We start from the raw sequence: 15,905 nt of genomic DNA on the forward strand, positions 1-15,905 counted from the left end.
GAAGAGAAGAATCACCTCCTCTTCTTCTTCGCTGCCTGCTGCTGCTTCTGGCTTACTGGAGCCTGAGCATGGCCCTCTTCCCTCAGATGGGTGAACAGCTTACTCCTGGATGTAAAAGACGCCCAGCAGACGGCGCAGACAAACTGCTCTGCTCCCAATGCCTGGGCAGCAGCGGCCTTCTTGGCGCGCTTCTGCTTGGCCTTGCCTGGCTTCTTGGCCGGGAGGACGACGTCTTCTTCCTCGTCCTCGTCCTCGTCCTGGGCTTCAGCTTGGCCGGTGGAGAGCGAGGATAGTTTTTCTGTAATGGGATCTATGCCCTGGCTGTCACCAAGGGCATGTTTTCGGATCTCCTCCTCGTCTACCTCCTCACCGTCTAGATCGTCTGTACCTTGACCCACCAGGGGATGTGGTTGATCGGCCCTAGCCTCCGACGATGGTTCAGGGGATTCACTTCTGTCCGAAGAATAGTCAGCAGGGTCAGCGTCGCTTAGTTCCTGTTTTGATACTGGGGTTTGGGTCCCCGTCAGCTCAGGTTCATTATTATTCTCATGCTCGTGCCCGTGATTGGAATCAGACATTGGCTCCATCTCCCCGGGCTCCACCGCGTCCAGGTTGAGGTTCTTATCTTCCAGCTTCATCTCACGCTGCAGCTGCTTGAGTGCCTTGACGTGCTTCTTGCTCCGTTCATGGGCCTCGAACTGCTTCTCGCTCTTGAAATTCTTGTTACATATCACGCACTCAAAGTGGTTCTGCTCAGACTCGGTCTCGCTCGGGAATAGCTCCTCTTCAGCTTCTGTCGACTGAGCCCACTCAGGGAGTGTAAAGTCCCGCAGTTTAGCCTCATTAGCCCGACGGGAACGGGCAGCTTGGGCGGCCGCGGACTCACGGAGGATCCGTTGGCGGTCCGCCTCGCTCTGGACGGTAGCCTTGTAGCGGGGGTCTCGTTTGCGTACAAATGCAACCAGCGAGCGGACGGCGTCGTTGAAATCCCTAATACCATCCTCGCGTAGACGACGGTTTTCCTTCTCCATCAACCGTCGTACACGGCGGTCAGGCGCCTCAGAGTACTTGTACACGTCCTTCCACGCGTAGGACTTTCTCGTGGCGAAACTGCTCCAGGCAGCGTAGAACCTGCGCACGGAGTCAGGGGCATCATCTTTACGGCCAAAAGAGGGGTAGTGGATGGGTTCTAGATCGTCCAGCCGGCATGCTACAAGCTCTTCGCTGGCCAGCCGGCTGAAGGTATCATTGAGGCCCCCAAAGAAGCCAGTGGGCGCGTCCGAAAACTCCATGCGAGGATTGAACTTCATGATTAGCGACATGACATCGGCGGCCGCCGTAAACCGCGAGTTTTCTGGCCCCTGCACGCCCGCATCACCACCGGTGCCGCCTGCATCCTTATGCGAGTCATACCAGGCGCGTTCTTGGGGATCTGAAAGGATCTCATACGCCGACTGCACCTCCGCAAAGAGTGCTGTCGCCTCCTCGACGTTTCCATAGTTCTTGTCCGGGTGTAGCTCGAGTGCTTTTCGTCGATATGCTTTCTTTATCCTAGACCAAGCAATAATAGTAATAGCAATAATAGTTAGCCAAAACTAAACCACAACATGAAGGAGGCCCAGATAAATAGTCACAAGTCTGCGACTAGCTGAAATAGGAAAATGCATACTCTTCAGCTGTGGCATCCCGTTCCACCCCTAAGATTGCGTAAAAGTCTCTCTCGAAAGCATCGTGAGCTTCATCTGCGGCACCCTGACGGGAGGAGGACTGGCCCTGACCCATCAGTAGCAAAAAAAGGTTGATTCCAAAAAAAAAAAAAAAAAAACAACACCCCCCCTTTTTTCTTTTCGTGGCGGGGGTGTTTGGTTATCGTGATATCATCCGCCACCACTAGCGCGCGAGATGAATCTACTCGTCCACCGATATCGAGCGCCGCGCGCGTGTGTCTTGCTGCTGTCTCTCTCTTTTTTCTGATTTCTCAGAATTTCCTTCGATATAAAATTTTTTGGAGCGGGAAGAGCATCACGTGACGAGTCGCGACTTTCTCGAGGGCGTACGGGAAAGACGACGAAGAAGACGACGAAGACGAAGGAAGCGAACGGAGAGGATGGCGATTCGAACTGCATGTGGCAGCAGTCAGCGTTGAAGATGGCAAGCTCCGTAAAAGCAAAAAAGGAGGCAGGAGGAAAAAAGCAACCTGTAAGTAGCCAAATCGTACGTGTTAGAAGCGGTTTTTGATCGAGCAGCCGAGCGCAGAGGGAGAGCCCAGGAGAGACGGGAAGAAAAAGCACTGAAAATCCTCACGAGACGCGGAGTTGGCAACTGGCCTGGCCTGCTCTGAACCTCGAGCTTCGTCGCAGCGCTCTGACGGCCTCTGCTCAGGATGCTCCCGTGGTGCGGGCGCAGGACGCTGCCATTGGCGCCGGGGAAAGCTGGAGGCCCGCTGCTGCAGGTTAGCCGTTCAACCTTTTTTCGTGGAGCCAACAATTGGTTCGTGCATATAACTATTGATTACATCGGAGCGATGGAGATGAGGCATCAGTTATCGCTGGCGGGAGGGAGGCATCGGGGTATTAAAGGGGGTGGTGAGGTCGGGAGGGAGGGCGAGGTGAGGTTGGAAGTGAGAGAGATGAAATATAGGGGTAACTAAAGCTTGGGATATAAACTCATAACCTTACTTCACTACTTCACTACTACCTAGTTCCATACCAGCATATTGACAACTGGGCCAGGCAGCGATGACATCTCTCCAGCACAACAGCATCATGCAGCAGACGAATGCCTGGAGACGGGCGGGCGCGCCTCTGCTGGGCTGCAACGAGGGCGATGTTTGCGACGAAGAGACGAGACGGGACGTGGACCTGATGATCCTCGACTACATCGTCTGCGCAGCCCTCACATCCATCCTGCACGAGCGCATCGCGGACAGACAGGGCGCAGAGCAGCAGCAGGAGGGCATCCACGGCTGTGACAGGTGGCTCGAGATAGCAGAGGGTGAGTCTAGTTTCAAACAGGTCATATATCTACTTGGGTTTCAAAGCTGACCGTGGTGTAACTAGCTACGTTGCACCTGTTCAAGACGAACAACCCCGGAGAAACGCTCTCGGACGACATCAAATTCAAGATAAAGACACTCAACTTCTCAAACCTCTTCTTCAGACGGTTCAAGCGGACGGCTTACCTGCCGTCTCGCGCGGCTCTGGCTGCTCAACGCAAGAAAAGCCGCGAGAGGGCCAGACGATGGCTCGAGGAGAACAGCTTCCAGGAGACTACTCCTGCAGAGGAGCTGGATCGAGCATTTGAACATGTCCAACCCATATCAGCCTCGCAGATAGATGAGAATCGGCGGACGTTGCTTGACCATATGGCTGTCAAGGAGACGGAGGACTACCAGTTTGACATTGAAGCGTCTGTCACGCTGTGTGATATCCTGCCTGAGCTGATGGAGCTCTGCGACTCAGCCCCTGAATCCGTCAGTGATGATATCTGCACCATTGCTGTCTTGTTTATGCTGCATGCTGCTATAGAGCAGGGCTTACTATATGGCCGGGTGGGGAGGGAGGTCCTCGACGAGACATTCGCATGGGGGAACCAAGATGATGACCACAGCTGGGCGGAGACAAGGGATCGGCATCGGCTATCTCTTTGTCCGAATGTTGACGATGCCGCCGAGGGCAATGATGATGATGATGATGATGATGATGGTGATGCGGATGAAGACTATGGCGAGCAGTTGAAAAGGATCATCTACGAGAACCCCCCATTCGAGTTTGAAGGAGAGGTCCTGAACTTGATAAAGACGTTGCAGCAGACCTGGGATGCACCAATCCTTAACCAGCTGGAGCAAGGCAAATTATTTTCATTAGGCGAGGATGAAGTCGCGGCTTTCAAGCGACGGGTGGTATTCAATGATTTCGGGAGTTAGCTCAACAAAAAATAAAAAAATAAAAAAAAAAAATAAGAATAGGATAGACCCCGAAACAAGGAGCGAGCGTGGAAGGGGGAAAAAGCAGCAGAATGAGCAAAGATAATAATAAGAATTATACAGAGAGGAGAGTGTGGTATGGTATGGTAGAAATATCAACGCCCCTTTCGTTCCCAAATTCATGTCCCAAAAGAATAAAGAACCACAAGCAAGCAAGCAATCCGTAGCCCGGAAGTAAACATGCCCAAACCCAGAGCACTAAATGATAATAAGGAGAGATCATAAGCTGTCGTTTCTTCGTTAACGTTTCGTTTTTCGATAATGTTTTTGTAGTTTTGATGCGTTTTATTCCTTTTTTTTTTTTCTTTTATTCTTTCTCTTTTTTTTTTTTTTTTTTTTTTTTGATATTGAAAAGAAGCCGATGCAAGCGAGATAATATTGAGCTGACTAGTCGTCGGGGTATTCATCACGGATGTTGCTCACGAAGCGGCGGGTTTCAATGTCCCATCGCTTAAAGAATTTGCCGGCAAAGCTGAAGAAAGCATCCGGCACTTCGGAAGCCTCGAGCTCGCATATTTCGATGTTTTCTTCCGCGACATAGCGGACGCTTTTATCTTCCACCCTGGAAGTCGTTAGTATTGTTTTCGCATTTTTTCAGGGGAAAAAATAGATATGAAAAGCTTACAAGACGTGGTAGAAAGACTGATGGCGTCCGGCATGGAGACGGTCCACTCCCATGCGCTCCATCCACTGCTCGCCAGCACCACATTCAGGGTCCCAGCCAGTAATTAGGCCGATGTACTCATACCGTTTGTGACGGAAGAGCTGGCCGACCTTGTACTTGACGTTGCCGTTGGCTGAGCTCCTTCGCCGGACCTGCTTTGGTATCTCGTCACTAGCTTTCATCACGCTGACGCTCTCGCGTAGATGCTCATATTCAGGCAAGCTCTGGAACAGCGGAATCAGATACTGCTCGATGAGATACACGTCCGCTGGGAAATCCGTAGCAAAGTGCTCCATAAGCGATGGCAGGTGGCGGCGTAGAGGCAGATGTTCGGCTCGTCGGCGCTCAGGGCCCTGGGGGATGTTCTGTCGATCGGGATTTGCGTATTTGGCAAAGAGCATGGATGCCCAAAGGGCAGCATACTTGACATTAACAATGTCGAGTGACGTCTGACGGAAATGTGGTGTTTGCAGGACGGAGTTGAGGATGTTCTTGCCGCATCGGAGCACGATCTCAGCGGTGAATGACTCGCGAAGGAATGTTGACTGTGACAAGGTGAGGGCTCCAAGGAAGTTCAGCTGGCTCTGTAGCTCGGATACGGGAGTCTCGCTGGTCGAGCGGAAGGGGTCCATGTACATGAAGTCGCCCTCTTCCCCGTCTGGCAGCCGATTGCCAGCAAGGTCGTGATTGGGCTCTGGGCGGATGATAACGTGAACGTGGAAGGGGAAGCCACAGGGATGGGCATCGAGGCCGAGTCTCTGAGCAACGTAGCAGTATATAGCCGCCGAGATCAGAGGCAGTGAATTGTGCCGTTCGCTGGTCAGAGCAGCACCCAGGAAGTTGTGCTCAATGTTGTAAAACTCCCTGCCAGACTCGATCCCAGTGAGATTGTTTTCGCGGAGGTACTCTGCTGTCATTATGGCTCGTTCTCGGGGCGTGTACTCGAGGATATTAGGGTACTGGCGTTTCATCCGTCCAACTATGTTGTCCAAGCTCCGTGATATCTACTCCTGTTAGCTCGTCCCGTAGAAGATAGTTATTGTATACTGGTGAACGTACGTCGTCAAAGTCTCCGGTGCCAGAGTCGAGGATGAACATGTCAAAAGCTCCCAGGGCGTGTTCGAGAGACACGTCCTCGCCGTTCCTGAGCCTGTTCCAGGTGGGAATGGCCAGCGTTCGATGCAGACAGCCGAGTATAGCATTGCTGTAGTATCTATATCCCCGTTCGTTAGTCTTGATATTATTCCATAGGTAGGAGGGTCAACCTATAGACCACGTACCTCCTAGCCAAGTAGTCTTCAAGGTCCTGAGGAGCATCAGCGTGCCTGATCAGCGTATCCTTCGCATCATAGCCAAAGCTGACGATGCGGTGAATCTTCTCTATGCGTCCTGTCTGGCTGGCGAGGATGCTGTCCAGTATCTCCGTTGTCGCGCGGTCGATCTGATGCCTCAGCTTGTACAATTCTTTCCACTGCACGCTCTTTGCCGGCCGGGCAAACTTGTCGGTGATGTCATGACGCTTATCCCAGAAGCGAAACGAGGCTTTGCAGTAGCCGGCCCATAGCAGGGGGGCGTTGGTGATGTGTGAGAAGCGCTTGGAGGTCTGCTCGAGTGCGATGGCGGCGGACGGCGGCGTGTAGGTGAGGATGCTGTGCAGGATTTCGTCTGGGAACTGGCTGAGCAGGATACCTGGCATGGTCACTATCCTCAGCTTCTAGCTAGAGTAATAGACTGCTTCTTGTTGTTGATGTCGATGGCGATAGCGATGGGTGGATGGTAGGTGGTAAGGGTTGTAGATGGAGGATGGGGATGTGATGGAGATAAAGTGTTATTCCAGGCGAGCCTCCCTATATTTATACTGCTCCGTCGACCACCCGCAGCTTCATAGATGGATGGAGACGATGGAGATGCTCACCCCGCCGTCTTCTTACTTCAGCATGCATGGTCGAGCACAGGTAGCAGTACCAGCTAGCTACTGCGACCGGGTTTACTCAAAAGTACCTAGCTAACTACATCCCTGGCCGTGGCTTCACGGAGCGTTGGCGCATGACTCCGTGTCCAAGGTAAGGCCTGCGGAAAATACGGGCTGATGGACGCTGCCATTCGTGTCTCGGAGGCAATAGCAGGCATGGTATTTATTAGATTAACTAGTTAATTATTGAGAGTCGCTATACAGCTATCTCGTCTAAATATACACATAAAAAGTGGGCATAGTACTCCGTAGTGTTCTCGCCGGCCGGCATATCGCCATTAAACAGCGGTAGTGCGCCCATGGCGAGCTGGGGTCTGGCGACTAGTTACAGCATACCCCTGGCCAGACGAGGATGATGCCAGTCGCAATGCGGAGGGACCATTTGCTGTGCGTCCCCATTCCAGCGGCCCGGGGAAGACGGACGGGAGGGAGAAGCCAGACGGAAGAAGGAGAAGCAGACGCAGAGTCTTCTGTTCATTCCCAGAGAAAAAAAAATGAGGCTTCCGTACGAAGCTGCTGGGGTCATCCTCGCTATGAAGTACCCCATGGAGTATGCTCCTAACGAGACAGTGGAAGTAGGGGGCTTTCACTTTCAGCTTTTCGCCTCTCGGTCGAAGGCGTCTGATTAACTCCCGGGGTCAGGAATCATCAGCTCATCCCAAAGGTCCGAAAACAAAACCTAGTGGATGCGGCCGGAGACGCATATTTTTTTCTTATCTGGCTGATATTTTGCTGAAGGGCGCAAGAGACGACCCCCTTTCCCACCGCTATTTTGAATTTTTTTTCGTCATTCCGTCAGGTTTGGAGAGTTGAGAATTCCCCCTGTCCAGAATTTTTTTTTCGACAAGGTATAGATCCAGCAAATAAGACATTTCATGAACAGGGTGTGTTTTGGTATCATGTTGGCGCTGGCGTGCTTAGTTTACGTCGCCTTATGCATAAATAGTCCATCCTTGGCTCCCCTGTCAAATTCGATAGGATTGTGGGCTTCCGGTGGGACCTGGGGTCGTTTTGTCAGAAGAAATTTGGGGAAGCCTGATCATGATAGGCATAAGATCTGTGGGTTAGTTCAATGGACCGATGAGACATCATGTAGGGCCGACGAGCGCAACCGAGAAGGCTTGCCGACCCGGAAGTCCATCCTTCACATCCGCCATGCTACCGGCTGCATACATATACTAAGATAAGTACTCCGTAAATAACGTGCTGTGGGAGTGCGGATGCTCCCCGTACATATACGCGGCACGCCATTAAGTATAAGTAATCCGGATGTCTTTTTCTTTCTGCAGGGACAACGAGCAGTCTCGCTATCGCCAGGGGTAGATGGCATATTGAAACGGGAGACGGTGAGGTTTCTTGGACCACGTTACATCATGTTGCATACGTCGGTAGGCTCGCCGTAGACATCTACCATTGCGGCTCGCTCGTTCTCCCTCTGCTTTGTTTTGGTTTCCTTGGGAAAGGATGACTGCAGGAAGGTCAACAGCTTTTGGTCTAGGTTTTCTACATGACGTTGTTAGGATTACTGTATGTTTTAAGACGGCAACATATATGCTAGGGATGTACAAAGGCAAAGGTGAAGACCTACTGCTTGTTGCCTCCATGACAACCTCGGCTCGGCACATGGGACAGTGGTTCTGTTGCTGGCGTTGCATGACGACTAGGCACCGAATGCAGAAAACGTGGGAGCATCTCAGCCTGACCGGCTTGAAGGAGATAGTGAAACAGACTGGGCAAAGATAGTCGTCCAGCTGCGGCACAACTACTAATATCTGCTCAGAGATCGCCTGGCAGACAGACCTTGAGAGACTGCTGGCGGAAAACGGTCCTGTTTTAGTAAAGGCGGATCGCGCGTGAAGCGCGGTTTGCTTGTCGAACTTCTTCAGGATCTTGCTCAGTGCCATGCCATTGATTTCCTGAAACTTGAGATTCTGCAGCACCGCGAGGTTGATATGCATAAACATCTCAAGGGCGCGCCGGCCGTTGCGCCCAAGCTTCTTGGCGTGCTGCTGCTTGACCAGCTGCTTCTGGAAGGCTTCGAGGCGCTGGCGGGCAACCTCTGACGACCGCTCGCCGGAGTCTGCTTCGCCTGTGGAGAAGAAGACCTGCATCTCCATGTAGATGCGGAAGACTTCGCGCCAGGCATAGATGGCAACTTGATCGGCCTTTTTGGTAGGAGTCGCCGGGCTTGTGACTTCGACAATACTTTCGCGAAGCAGGGCAACCTGGCTGTCAAGGTCCTTCTTTTCGTGCGCTTGTAGGTCCTCCAGGTTGGAGAGACCAACTTTGAGCAGACGGAAGAACTCTGAGTCGGAGGAGAGGGGGATCTCGATCGACTGATAGGGCCCGTCCGCGTCGGTTTTCGTGGTGCAGGAGCTCTCGGATTCACCGGTACAGGGATTATTTCCGCCACTGCTGCTGGTGCTGCTGCTCGTGCTGTTGGACCTGATACTGCTGCTGTCCGTTTGTGCGATGGCGGGATAACTAAGTAGTTCGCGGGGGGGCTTATCGTCCGGGCCCATGGCGAACGTCAGAACGGGGCGCAGGGAGGAGGAAGATTTACATTCTGTTGTTCTGTATAAGTACAAGCTTGTGTGAAGCATAAAAAAACAAGGGAAGGAGAGAGATCGCCCATGCTCTAAACAGGGGGGGGGGGGGGAGTATACACATACCCCTGAGCGAATATGCAAATCCCACACGGGCCAACCTGCCATCTCCCTCGCCATCGGCCAGGCTGCCGTCCTCAGTCAGCCAGAAGCGGTTGAGCACATCTGGACTGAGTCCCAGCGACAGCAGCTCGCTCTGCACCCGCTTGATGCACTTCTTCAGCTGGCGGTACGAGATGGCCGACCTCACCCATTGCGAAGGGAAGCCCTCATTCTCGAGGGTGCTCACGTAACTGTGGGCGAACTTCATCTTGACAGCACCTTGTCAACACGCTCATCGGTATCTTTCTGCTCATCAGGCTGGTCGGTTTCTATCTTCAAGTCTTTATATCTCGCGTCTCTTAATATCCTGGTGGGAAAGACGAAGTTAATAAGCAATTTTTTTTGACATCACAAGGAAAAAAAAAAATAATAAAAAATTACCAGAAACGGAAAAAGCAAAAAAAGGGGCGACAAAGCACGGACTGGTCAGCTGATCCCTGTCAGGACTTACTAATCACGGCATTAAGTAATCTCTTAGCTAAGCAGCTCTTCGCATTTGCGCTTGCGGACGAGAATGCGACTCCACCGGTTGACGGCCGCGCAGTAGTCGAAGCGGCGGCGGCGGGCGTAGTCGAGCTCGATTTGTCTGCTGTTCTGCTCGTCCGTTATCTGCGTGCGGAGGAGGCGTTGCTGCTCGACGAGGGCCTGGCGTTGGCGCGCAAGCGAGTCGAGGTCGTGTGCTTCGTTGCCGTTCTCGGCTGTCTCTGCTAGCTCGCTGGGCACCAATGCGAGCTCGAGCATAGCCGGGGTCAGCCCGTACTGCGCGTCTGGGCCGCACAGCACGGCGTTTTCAGGGTCTGCCTCGTCGCAGTTTTCTCCGAACCCGGCTAAGCGGCTGTTAAGGTGCTGGAGAGCCTTGACGTTGGATGCCAGGTCGGCAAGGTATCCGGTCATCGGGTCCTTGGACAGGCTTAGGATGGAAAACTCGATATCTCCCTCTTCGTACTCTGCCATCTTCGTCTGGATCTCTTTCGTTGCCAGTCCAAGCCAGTCTTCCTCCACGCATTTTCCTGCAAGTAGTTAGATTACGATTGTTGCAAGGCAAGAAACATGGAGTTTCTGGATAGGACTGGTGCCCGATGACATACCGAGACTCTGGGGTTGTCGTTCTAGACCGTCAAATTTCCATACCCTCTCCTTGGCCTTGACAAATGCGATGAAATGAAACCCGGCCTCGGACTCGTCTAGCTCTTGGTTTCCTCGGGCCTTCCACTTCTGCTGGTTCTTGAGCAGCATGTCTGCGCTGAGAATGTCCATTTTCCTGTACTGGTCAGCAGATGCAGTTGTGTTCCTGTCATGCCTGCTTACAGACAACCTACCTGGCAAACGAGTTGTGCACCTTTTTGACAAATTCAAAGTTGCCAATCGCATAGCCTCGCATGGCGGGACTGAGGTCTTTGGTAAACTCCCGGAACGACTTCAGCTCCTCTCCCATCTCGATACCTTCGATGTTGTAGATTATATTGAGCAACGCCACGGTGGCACATGCATTTTCCACCGTCTACTTCATTAGCTCTACCGTTATCATGGAATGTGTGGCACCTTGTATATCTATTTACCTGATTGGCAAACCATAGTGACTCAGGGCAGCTCTGTTCTTGCTTGTGAGGATCGTCTTCTCTCCAGCGGAAGAGAAAGATCAGACCGTAAATGGGTTTCCTATATCCATGTTGTCAGCAGTGGTTCTACATAAGTAACTAGGTACCTCAACTACTAGGTAGCTCAGGGGTATAAACACACGGCAAGAAGGCTAGCATCTCCTCGTCCAGCGACACCACTTCCTGCACCTTGACCCCCTTGACGCCGATGTCCTTTAGTATGGCATTGAATAATGCCTGCAGCCGGGTTAGCCACTCTCTAGCTTATCTATCAACCACCGCATAGACGTACTGGCTCGTTCTCAATCTCACAGAAGCCGTTCCAGCTGTCCCTTTCCTCGCTGGTCAGAGGCGTCAACCCGTCCTCCGCGGCGTCTTTCTTCTGACCACCAGCCATCCTCACCCTCCCACCCTTATCTCGCCCTTCGTCCAGAGTAGCTGTCTTCTTCGGCGCTCCCATCTCGCATCTGCCAGCTCTCACACTCTCTGCTCTCTCTCCCTTTCTTCGTTCTCCTCTCAAGGTTGTTTTTGAAGCTTTCGCGGAGGAAACTTTAGCCCGTGACCGCGCTAAACCTAATCGGGGCTGCAGAAAAATAAAAAGTAAAAAATTACTTCCAAGCATTAACACAGCTTCAAGCGAGCCAGACGAAGACGACGACGCCGAAGCGAAGACGAGGGTCTGACGAGAAACACGCCCACCTGCGACGCTCATTAGCACTATCTACTGCCTTAAAGAGATCTACCAGACGAGATACGGTGGCGGAACTTATACCGGAGTCGGCGGTAGATACCACCTGACGGTCGCCTGGATGGTACCTGGCACGCGTCTCGACCTCTAACCGGCCTCACCAGCAAACGAAACACCATATCAAAGGAGGCCCTGCAGAGACCATAATGCAATGAGTGACACTCCCCGACTACGTTCGGCTTTCCCTCGAACACCTCGCTCCGAACCACGGACCCCTCGAACGTCCACCGGCTACCATGACCCAGCCGTTACGCCCGTCCCCTTTGGCCGGGGAAGCAAGATCAACTTCGCCAGCGCCAGCGCTGTTGTGAGGTCTGCCAATGCCGCCCAGCCCCAGGATAGGCCTCTGATACCGTTTCACATTGTCGATGCGCCTGCACAGCGACTCTACGTTGTTGCGTTTTACGCTGCGTTGAATGCATGGCGGTTTTACGAATACTGGACGTCTACGGATGAGGGGGATGCTACATGGCTGTTTTTGAAATGGCTGCTCATAGATGCTACATATCTGTTTGGGCTGCCTGTGCTGCGGATCCCGTGGTTAGAGTGGGCGTTTTCAACCACGTTAGCGATATTCCTGGTTCATGTGGTGATTAACGTGTTTTTGATGTTTAAGATTCCGGTACGTCAGACAAGCATATCATCGATTGGTCTGGAGTATACTTACGAATGACAAAACAGTTACCGATGGAAGCCTGGGTCGTTTCTTTGTTCAAAATGGCCTATGACAGAGAGCTTTCGATCTCCGGACAACGCGTTAAACCTTATGACATCCTACACAACTCGTCATTAATTCTAGGCAAACATATCGTCCATATCTTGCCGGAAGGGTATGACTGTGCCCGGCACTCTCGCTCTATATACAGTTGCTGACTTAACTTTCTTTTAGTTCTGCCGTTCTGAACCCAGACAAGGTTCCGTTGTGTCTCGGCCATGCGCATTCCTCTGTCAACCTCCCCATCCGAGTGAACCAAACCAACCCTATCCTCATAGAACTTCTGCGCTTTGATCTCGAAACTGGTGCAAACGAAACGATTGTTATCCCTGAGAAACAGGCCAAGACCCTCAGACGCCAGGCCAGCCAAAACTATCCAAAATCAGAACAACGAGAATGGCTGGATCTTCTCTACCCCGTGCGCAAGACCGGTGTTTATCAGATCAAAAAAGTGGTGGATGAGTCCAAGCTTGCTGTTCATCATCGTTCCATGGATACTCTCGTTGTCAACTGCCCCAAAGCCTCGATGTTGACTCGCGGGGGCCACAAGTGCAGAGGGGCGCTATCCGATCTCACTATGTCAATGCATGGAACTCCGCCGTTCAAGATAAAATACAGTCGCACCGTCAACGACGTTGACCAAGGGATCTCCTTCCAAAGCATTCAGCCAGAAGGTCACCAGAAGCTGCCAGAGCCGGAGGAGGAGCCAACTAATCCAGTCCTGGCCAAATTTAGCTGGGCTCGCCAACAGAAGGTGGAAGTTCCTCTGAACGAATCCCTAACTGCATTCGGGGAATGGACTTATGCTATTGAGGAAATCCACGATGGTTGTGGGAATGTTGTCAACTATACCAAAAACCCAGATGTTGATGAGGGTCTTTGGTCTCAGCATCATCCGCAATCTCAACAATTCTTCGTTCATGAACTGCCTCGGGTATCCCTGTCCGGCTGTGACACGCAAACATACCTCCAAATCGCCAAAGGAGAGTCAATTGACCTCCCAGTTCATTTCCACGATACCGGGTATGGACAGAATAAGGATTTCCCTTTCACTCTCAGCTACTCATTTTCTGAGTCTGGAGAGGATGGTGATAAAAGGGAGCCTACATCTGTTCATGAATATGAATTCAAAAATGCCAACAGTAAGCCTAGAATCAAGGCTTCTGGCTGGTACAGTATTACTGGTATCTCCAGTCCATACTGTCGGGGTGAAGTCTTTGAGCCGTCGTCCTGCTACCTCCACAATCCAGCTGAGCCGCAGTTAGCTATCCGCCATGAAAAGATTTATGATACCTGCGCTAACAACTCCGTTGGTCTTCTGGTGTACCTCGATTTGATCGGAACGCCACCATTCAGGGTCAGGTATTCCATAGAACACTCTAAGGGCGTACAAACCAGGGTGCACACCATCAATGGCCTGCACGGACAACTTGATTTGAAGCCTGCAGAGGAAGGGCACTACAGATATAGATTCCTGGATATATCTGATCGCATATACGAGGCTCGTTCATTGAAAGACAGCGTACCAGCCCTAGAGCAGGATGTGAAACCTCCTGCCTCTGCGCAATTTGTCGGACCCCTCACAAGCCGCAAAGCCTGCTTCGGCGAACCCGTTTCAATGGACGTGATGTTTGTTGGAGAACCGCCATGGGTTTTGAACTACGAGGTGGTACATAACGGAAAGAGGAAGAAGCATGAACTGAAGAGTGATACCGATGTTGCGTCTCTTTCCACGGCAGACCTTGTTAATGGTGGTGTCTACACTGTTGGTCTCACCAGCGTTAAAGACAGATCGAACTGCAAGAGAGCCCTGAAGGAGGAGATTCGAATTGAAGCCAGACCGAAAAGACCGCGCGTTGGATTTGGCCAGATAGACCAGAAACGAACTATTCTGGCCTTGGAGGGCAAGGCGGTAGATCTTCCTTTAAGACTGGAAGGTGAAGCTCCATGGAAAGTGAAGTACCAGAACAAGCTCGATCCCACTGCCGGCCCTGTGGAGAAAACCTTTTGGAATGCAAACAGCGTCCTTAGAGTAACAGATCAAGGACAGTATGAGATCATTGGTCTGTCGGATGCGACTTGCCCTGGATCAGTTGATGAGAAAGCACATATTTTTGAAGTTTCCTGGATTGCCCGGCCCAAGATCACTGAGGTTGATGGTGTCAAACTGGGGCCTCAGACTATTATTGCAAAGGATGAAGTATGTGAAGGTGACGTGAACTCTCTAGAGCTGAAATTTGGTGGCAACCGTCCATACACAGTTCGGTACGAAGAGAGCTATAAGGCTGGAAATTCGAACCCAACTTCCCGCATGAGAAGTCTCACTGCTGCCCTTAACTCTGCCTCTATACCAATGCGGACTACTATGGCTGGAAATTACACCTATAAGTTCCTGGAAATTGGAGATAATCTCTATAGCCCTGAAAAGAAAGCAAAGGATCCTATTATTGTCACCCAGAAGGTGAATCCCCGTCCATCAGCTCGGTTTGAGTCTCCTAGCAAAGTGTACGGATTTTGCAAGGAGGAAGAACAGGAAGATGAGACAATCCCGATCATACTTGAAGGTATACCCCCGTTCACGCTTGAACTTGCTGTCAAACATCATTCAAGCGCGAAGCCTGAGCTTCTTTCTATCCCCAACATCAATTCAAACCGATATGCACTGCCTGTTCCTCGCCAGTACCTTGATCTTGGACAGCATGTCATAAGCATCCGCAAAGTCCGAGATTCACGTGGCTGCCAAAGGGCGACCGAATTCGATGGATCATCGGTCAGAGTATCCATTTCTGACGTGCCAACCATTATTCCACTTGAATCACGAGAGGATTACTGTGTCGGCGAGAGAATATCCTTCTCCCTTTCCGGCCATGCGCCGTTTGAAATCTACTACACCTTCGATGGTGTGGCCAGAAAGGCGAAGAGCCAGGCCACGACCTTCCGACGTATTGCGGAAATGCCTGGTGAATTCAAGATCACATCAGTCAGTGATGGAGCTAGTGGAAGGTGTCGAGTTCATAAGAATATCACCAAAGTGATACACCAGATGCCCAGCGTCAGGATCAGCCGTGGGGGTGTGTCTGTTGTCGACATACCCGAAGGCGGTGAAGCGGAGATCATGTTTGAGTTCTGGGGAACTCCTCCCTTCGAATTCACGTAAGTTAATCCTAAGCTTTCAATACCAACACTTCATATACTGACGGATACTTCTCTAGTTATACCCGCAGCTCGAATGACGGCAAGGGCAAGAAGCGTGTCATTCTCGACACTAAGAATGACATATCTCATGAGCACACGAAAACTATCAAAGCTTCAGATGAGGGAACATACGAAGTTATATCCATCAAGGACCGTTACTGTTCTTTTTCGACACAGTCTGATAAAGGGAGCCGACGAGGCTTCTTTTAAACACACCCTCTTATCTATAACATCATGAACTTGCATGGAGAATGCGAAAAATTAAATGGATAATTAATGTGACCGGTTTGTTTTTTGCTATCATCAAAGGAGGGCTCTTT

At 51.5% G+C, this 15,905-nt stretch overlaps 6 protein-coding genes across 6 annotated transcripts; 2 read left to right on the forward strand and 4 right to left on the reverse strand.

Annotated features, from left to right (window-relative positions):
- Window positions 1-11: 11 nt before the first annotated feature.
- ARB_02555 (C2H2 finger domain protein, putative) lies at window positions 12-1,782 on the reverse strand (the record flags this gene model as incomplete). The annotated part of the gene is made up of 2 exons (XM_003011227.1): window positions 12-1,551; window positions 1,670-1,782. The coding sequence occupies 2 exons, from the start codon at window positions 1,780-1,782 to the stop codon at window positions 12-14; spliced, it is 1,653 nt and encodes a 550-aa protein (XP_003011273.1).
- A 956-nt stretch (window positions 1,783-2,738) lies between these two features.
- Window positions 2,739-3,925, forward strand: ARB_02556 (uncharacterized protein; the record flags this gene model as incomplete). The annotated part of the gene is made up of 2 exons (XM_003011228.1): window positions 2,739-2,994; window positions 3,060-3,925. The coding sequence occupies 2 exons, from the start codon at window positions 2,739-2,741 to the stop codon at window positions 3,923-3,925; spliced, it is 1,122 nt and encodes a 373-aa protein (XP_003011274.1).
- A 447-nt stretch (window positions 3,926-4,372) lies between these two features.
- On the reverse strand, window positions 4,373-6,345 carry ARB_02557 (uncharacterized protein; the record flags this gene model as incomplete). The annotated part of the gene is made up of 4 exons (XM_003011229.1): window positions 4,373-4,547; window positions 4,611-5,653; window positions 5,709-5,862; window positions 5,930-6,345. The coding sequence occupies 4 exons, from the start codon at window positions 6,343-6,345 to the stop codon at window positions 4,373-4,375; spliced, it is 1,788 nt and encodes a 595-aa protein (XP_003011275.1).
- Window positions 6,346-7,987: 1,642 nt separating this feature from the next.
- On the reverse strand, window positions 7,988-9,537 carry ARB_02558 (uncharacterized protein; the record flags this gene model as incomplete). The annotated part of the gene is made up of 3 exons (XM_003011230.1): window positions 7,988-8,124; window positions 8,210-9,259; window positions 9,294-9,537. The coding sequence occupies 3 exons, from the start codon at window positions 9,535-9,537 to the stop codon at window positions 7,988-7,990; spliced, it is 1,431 nt and encodes a 476-aa protein (XP_003011276.1).
- Window positions 9,538-9,803: 266 nt separating this feature from the next.
- Window positions 9,804-11,639, reverse strand: ARB_02559 (ubiquitin C-terminal hydrolase 37; the record flags this gene model as incomplete). Its single annotated transcript, XM_003011231.1, is given in 6 exon segments — window positions 9,804-10,339; window positions 10,418-10,629; window positions 10,649-10,830; window positions 10,889-10,988; window positions 11,070-11,164; window positions 11,220-11,639. 6 exon segments carry the CDS (start codon window positions 11,637-11,639, stop codon window positions 9,804-9,806), a joined length of 1,545 nt encoding a protein of 514 aa, XP_003011277.1.
- Window positions 11,640-11,826: 187 nt separating this feature from the next.
- ARB_02560 (uncharacterized protein) lies at window positions 11,827-15,795 on the forward strand (the record flags this gene model as incomplete). Its single annotated transcript, XM_003011232.1, has 4 exons — window positions 11,827-12,297; window positions 12,357-12,505; window positions 12,565-15,543; window positions 15,603-15,795. The coding sequence occupies 4 exons, from the start codon at window positions 11,827-11,829 to the stop codon at window positions 15,793-15,795; spliced, it is 3,792 nt and encodes a 1,263-aa protein (XP_003011278.1).
- Between the last annotated feature and the right edge of the window lie 110 nt (window positions 15,796-15,905).

This window comes from Trichophyton benhamiae (genome assembly GCF_000151125.1).
Source record: "Trichophyton benhamiae CBS 112371 chromosome Unknown contig00209.0, whole genome shotgun sequence".
Lineage (NCBI taxonomy): Eukaryota > Fungi > Ascomycota > Eurotiomycetes > Onygenales > Arthrodermataceae > Trichophyton > Trichophyton benhamiae.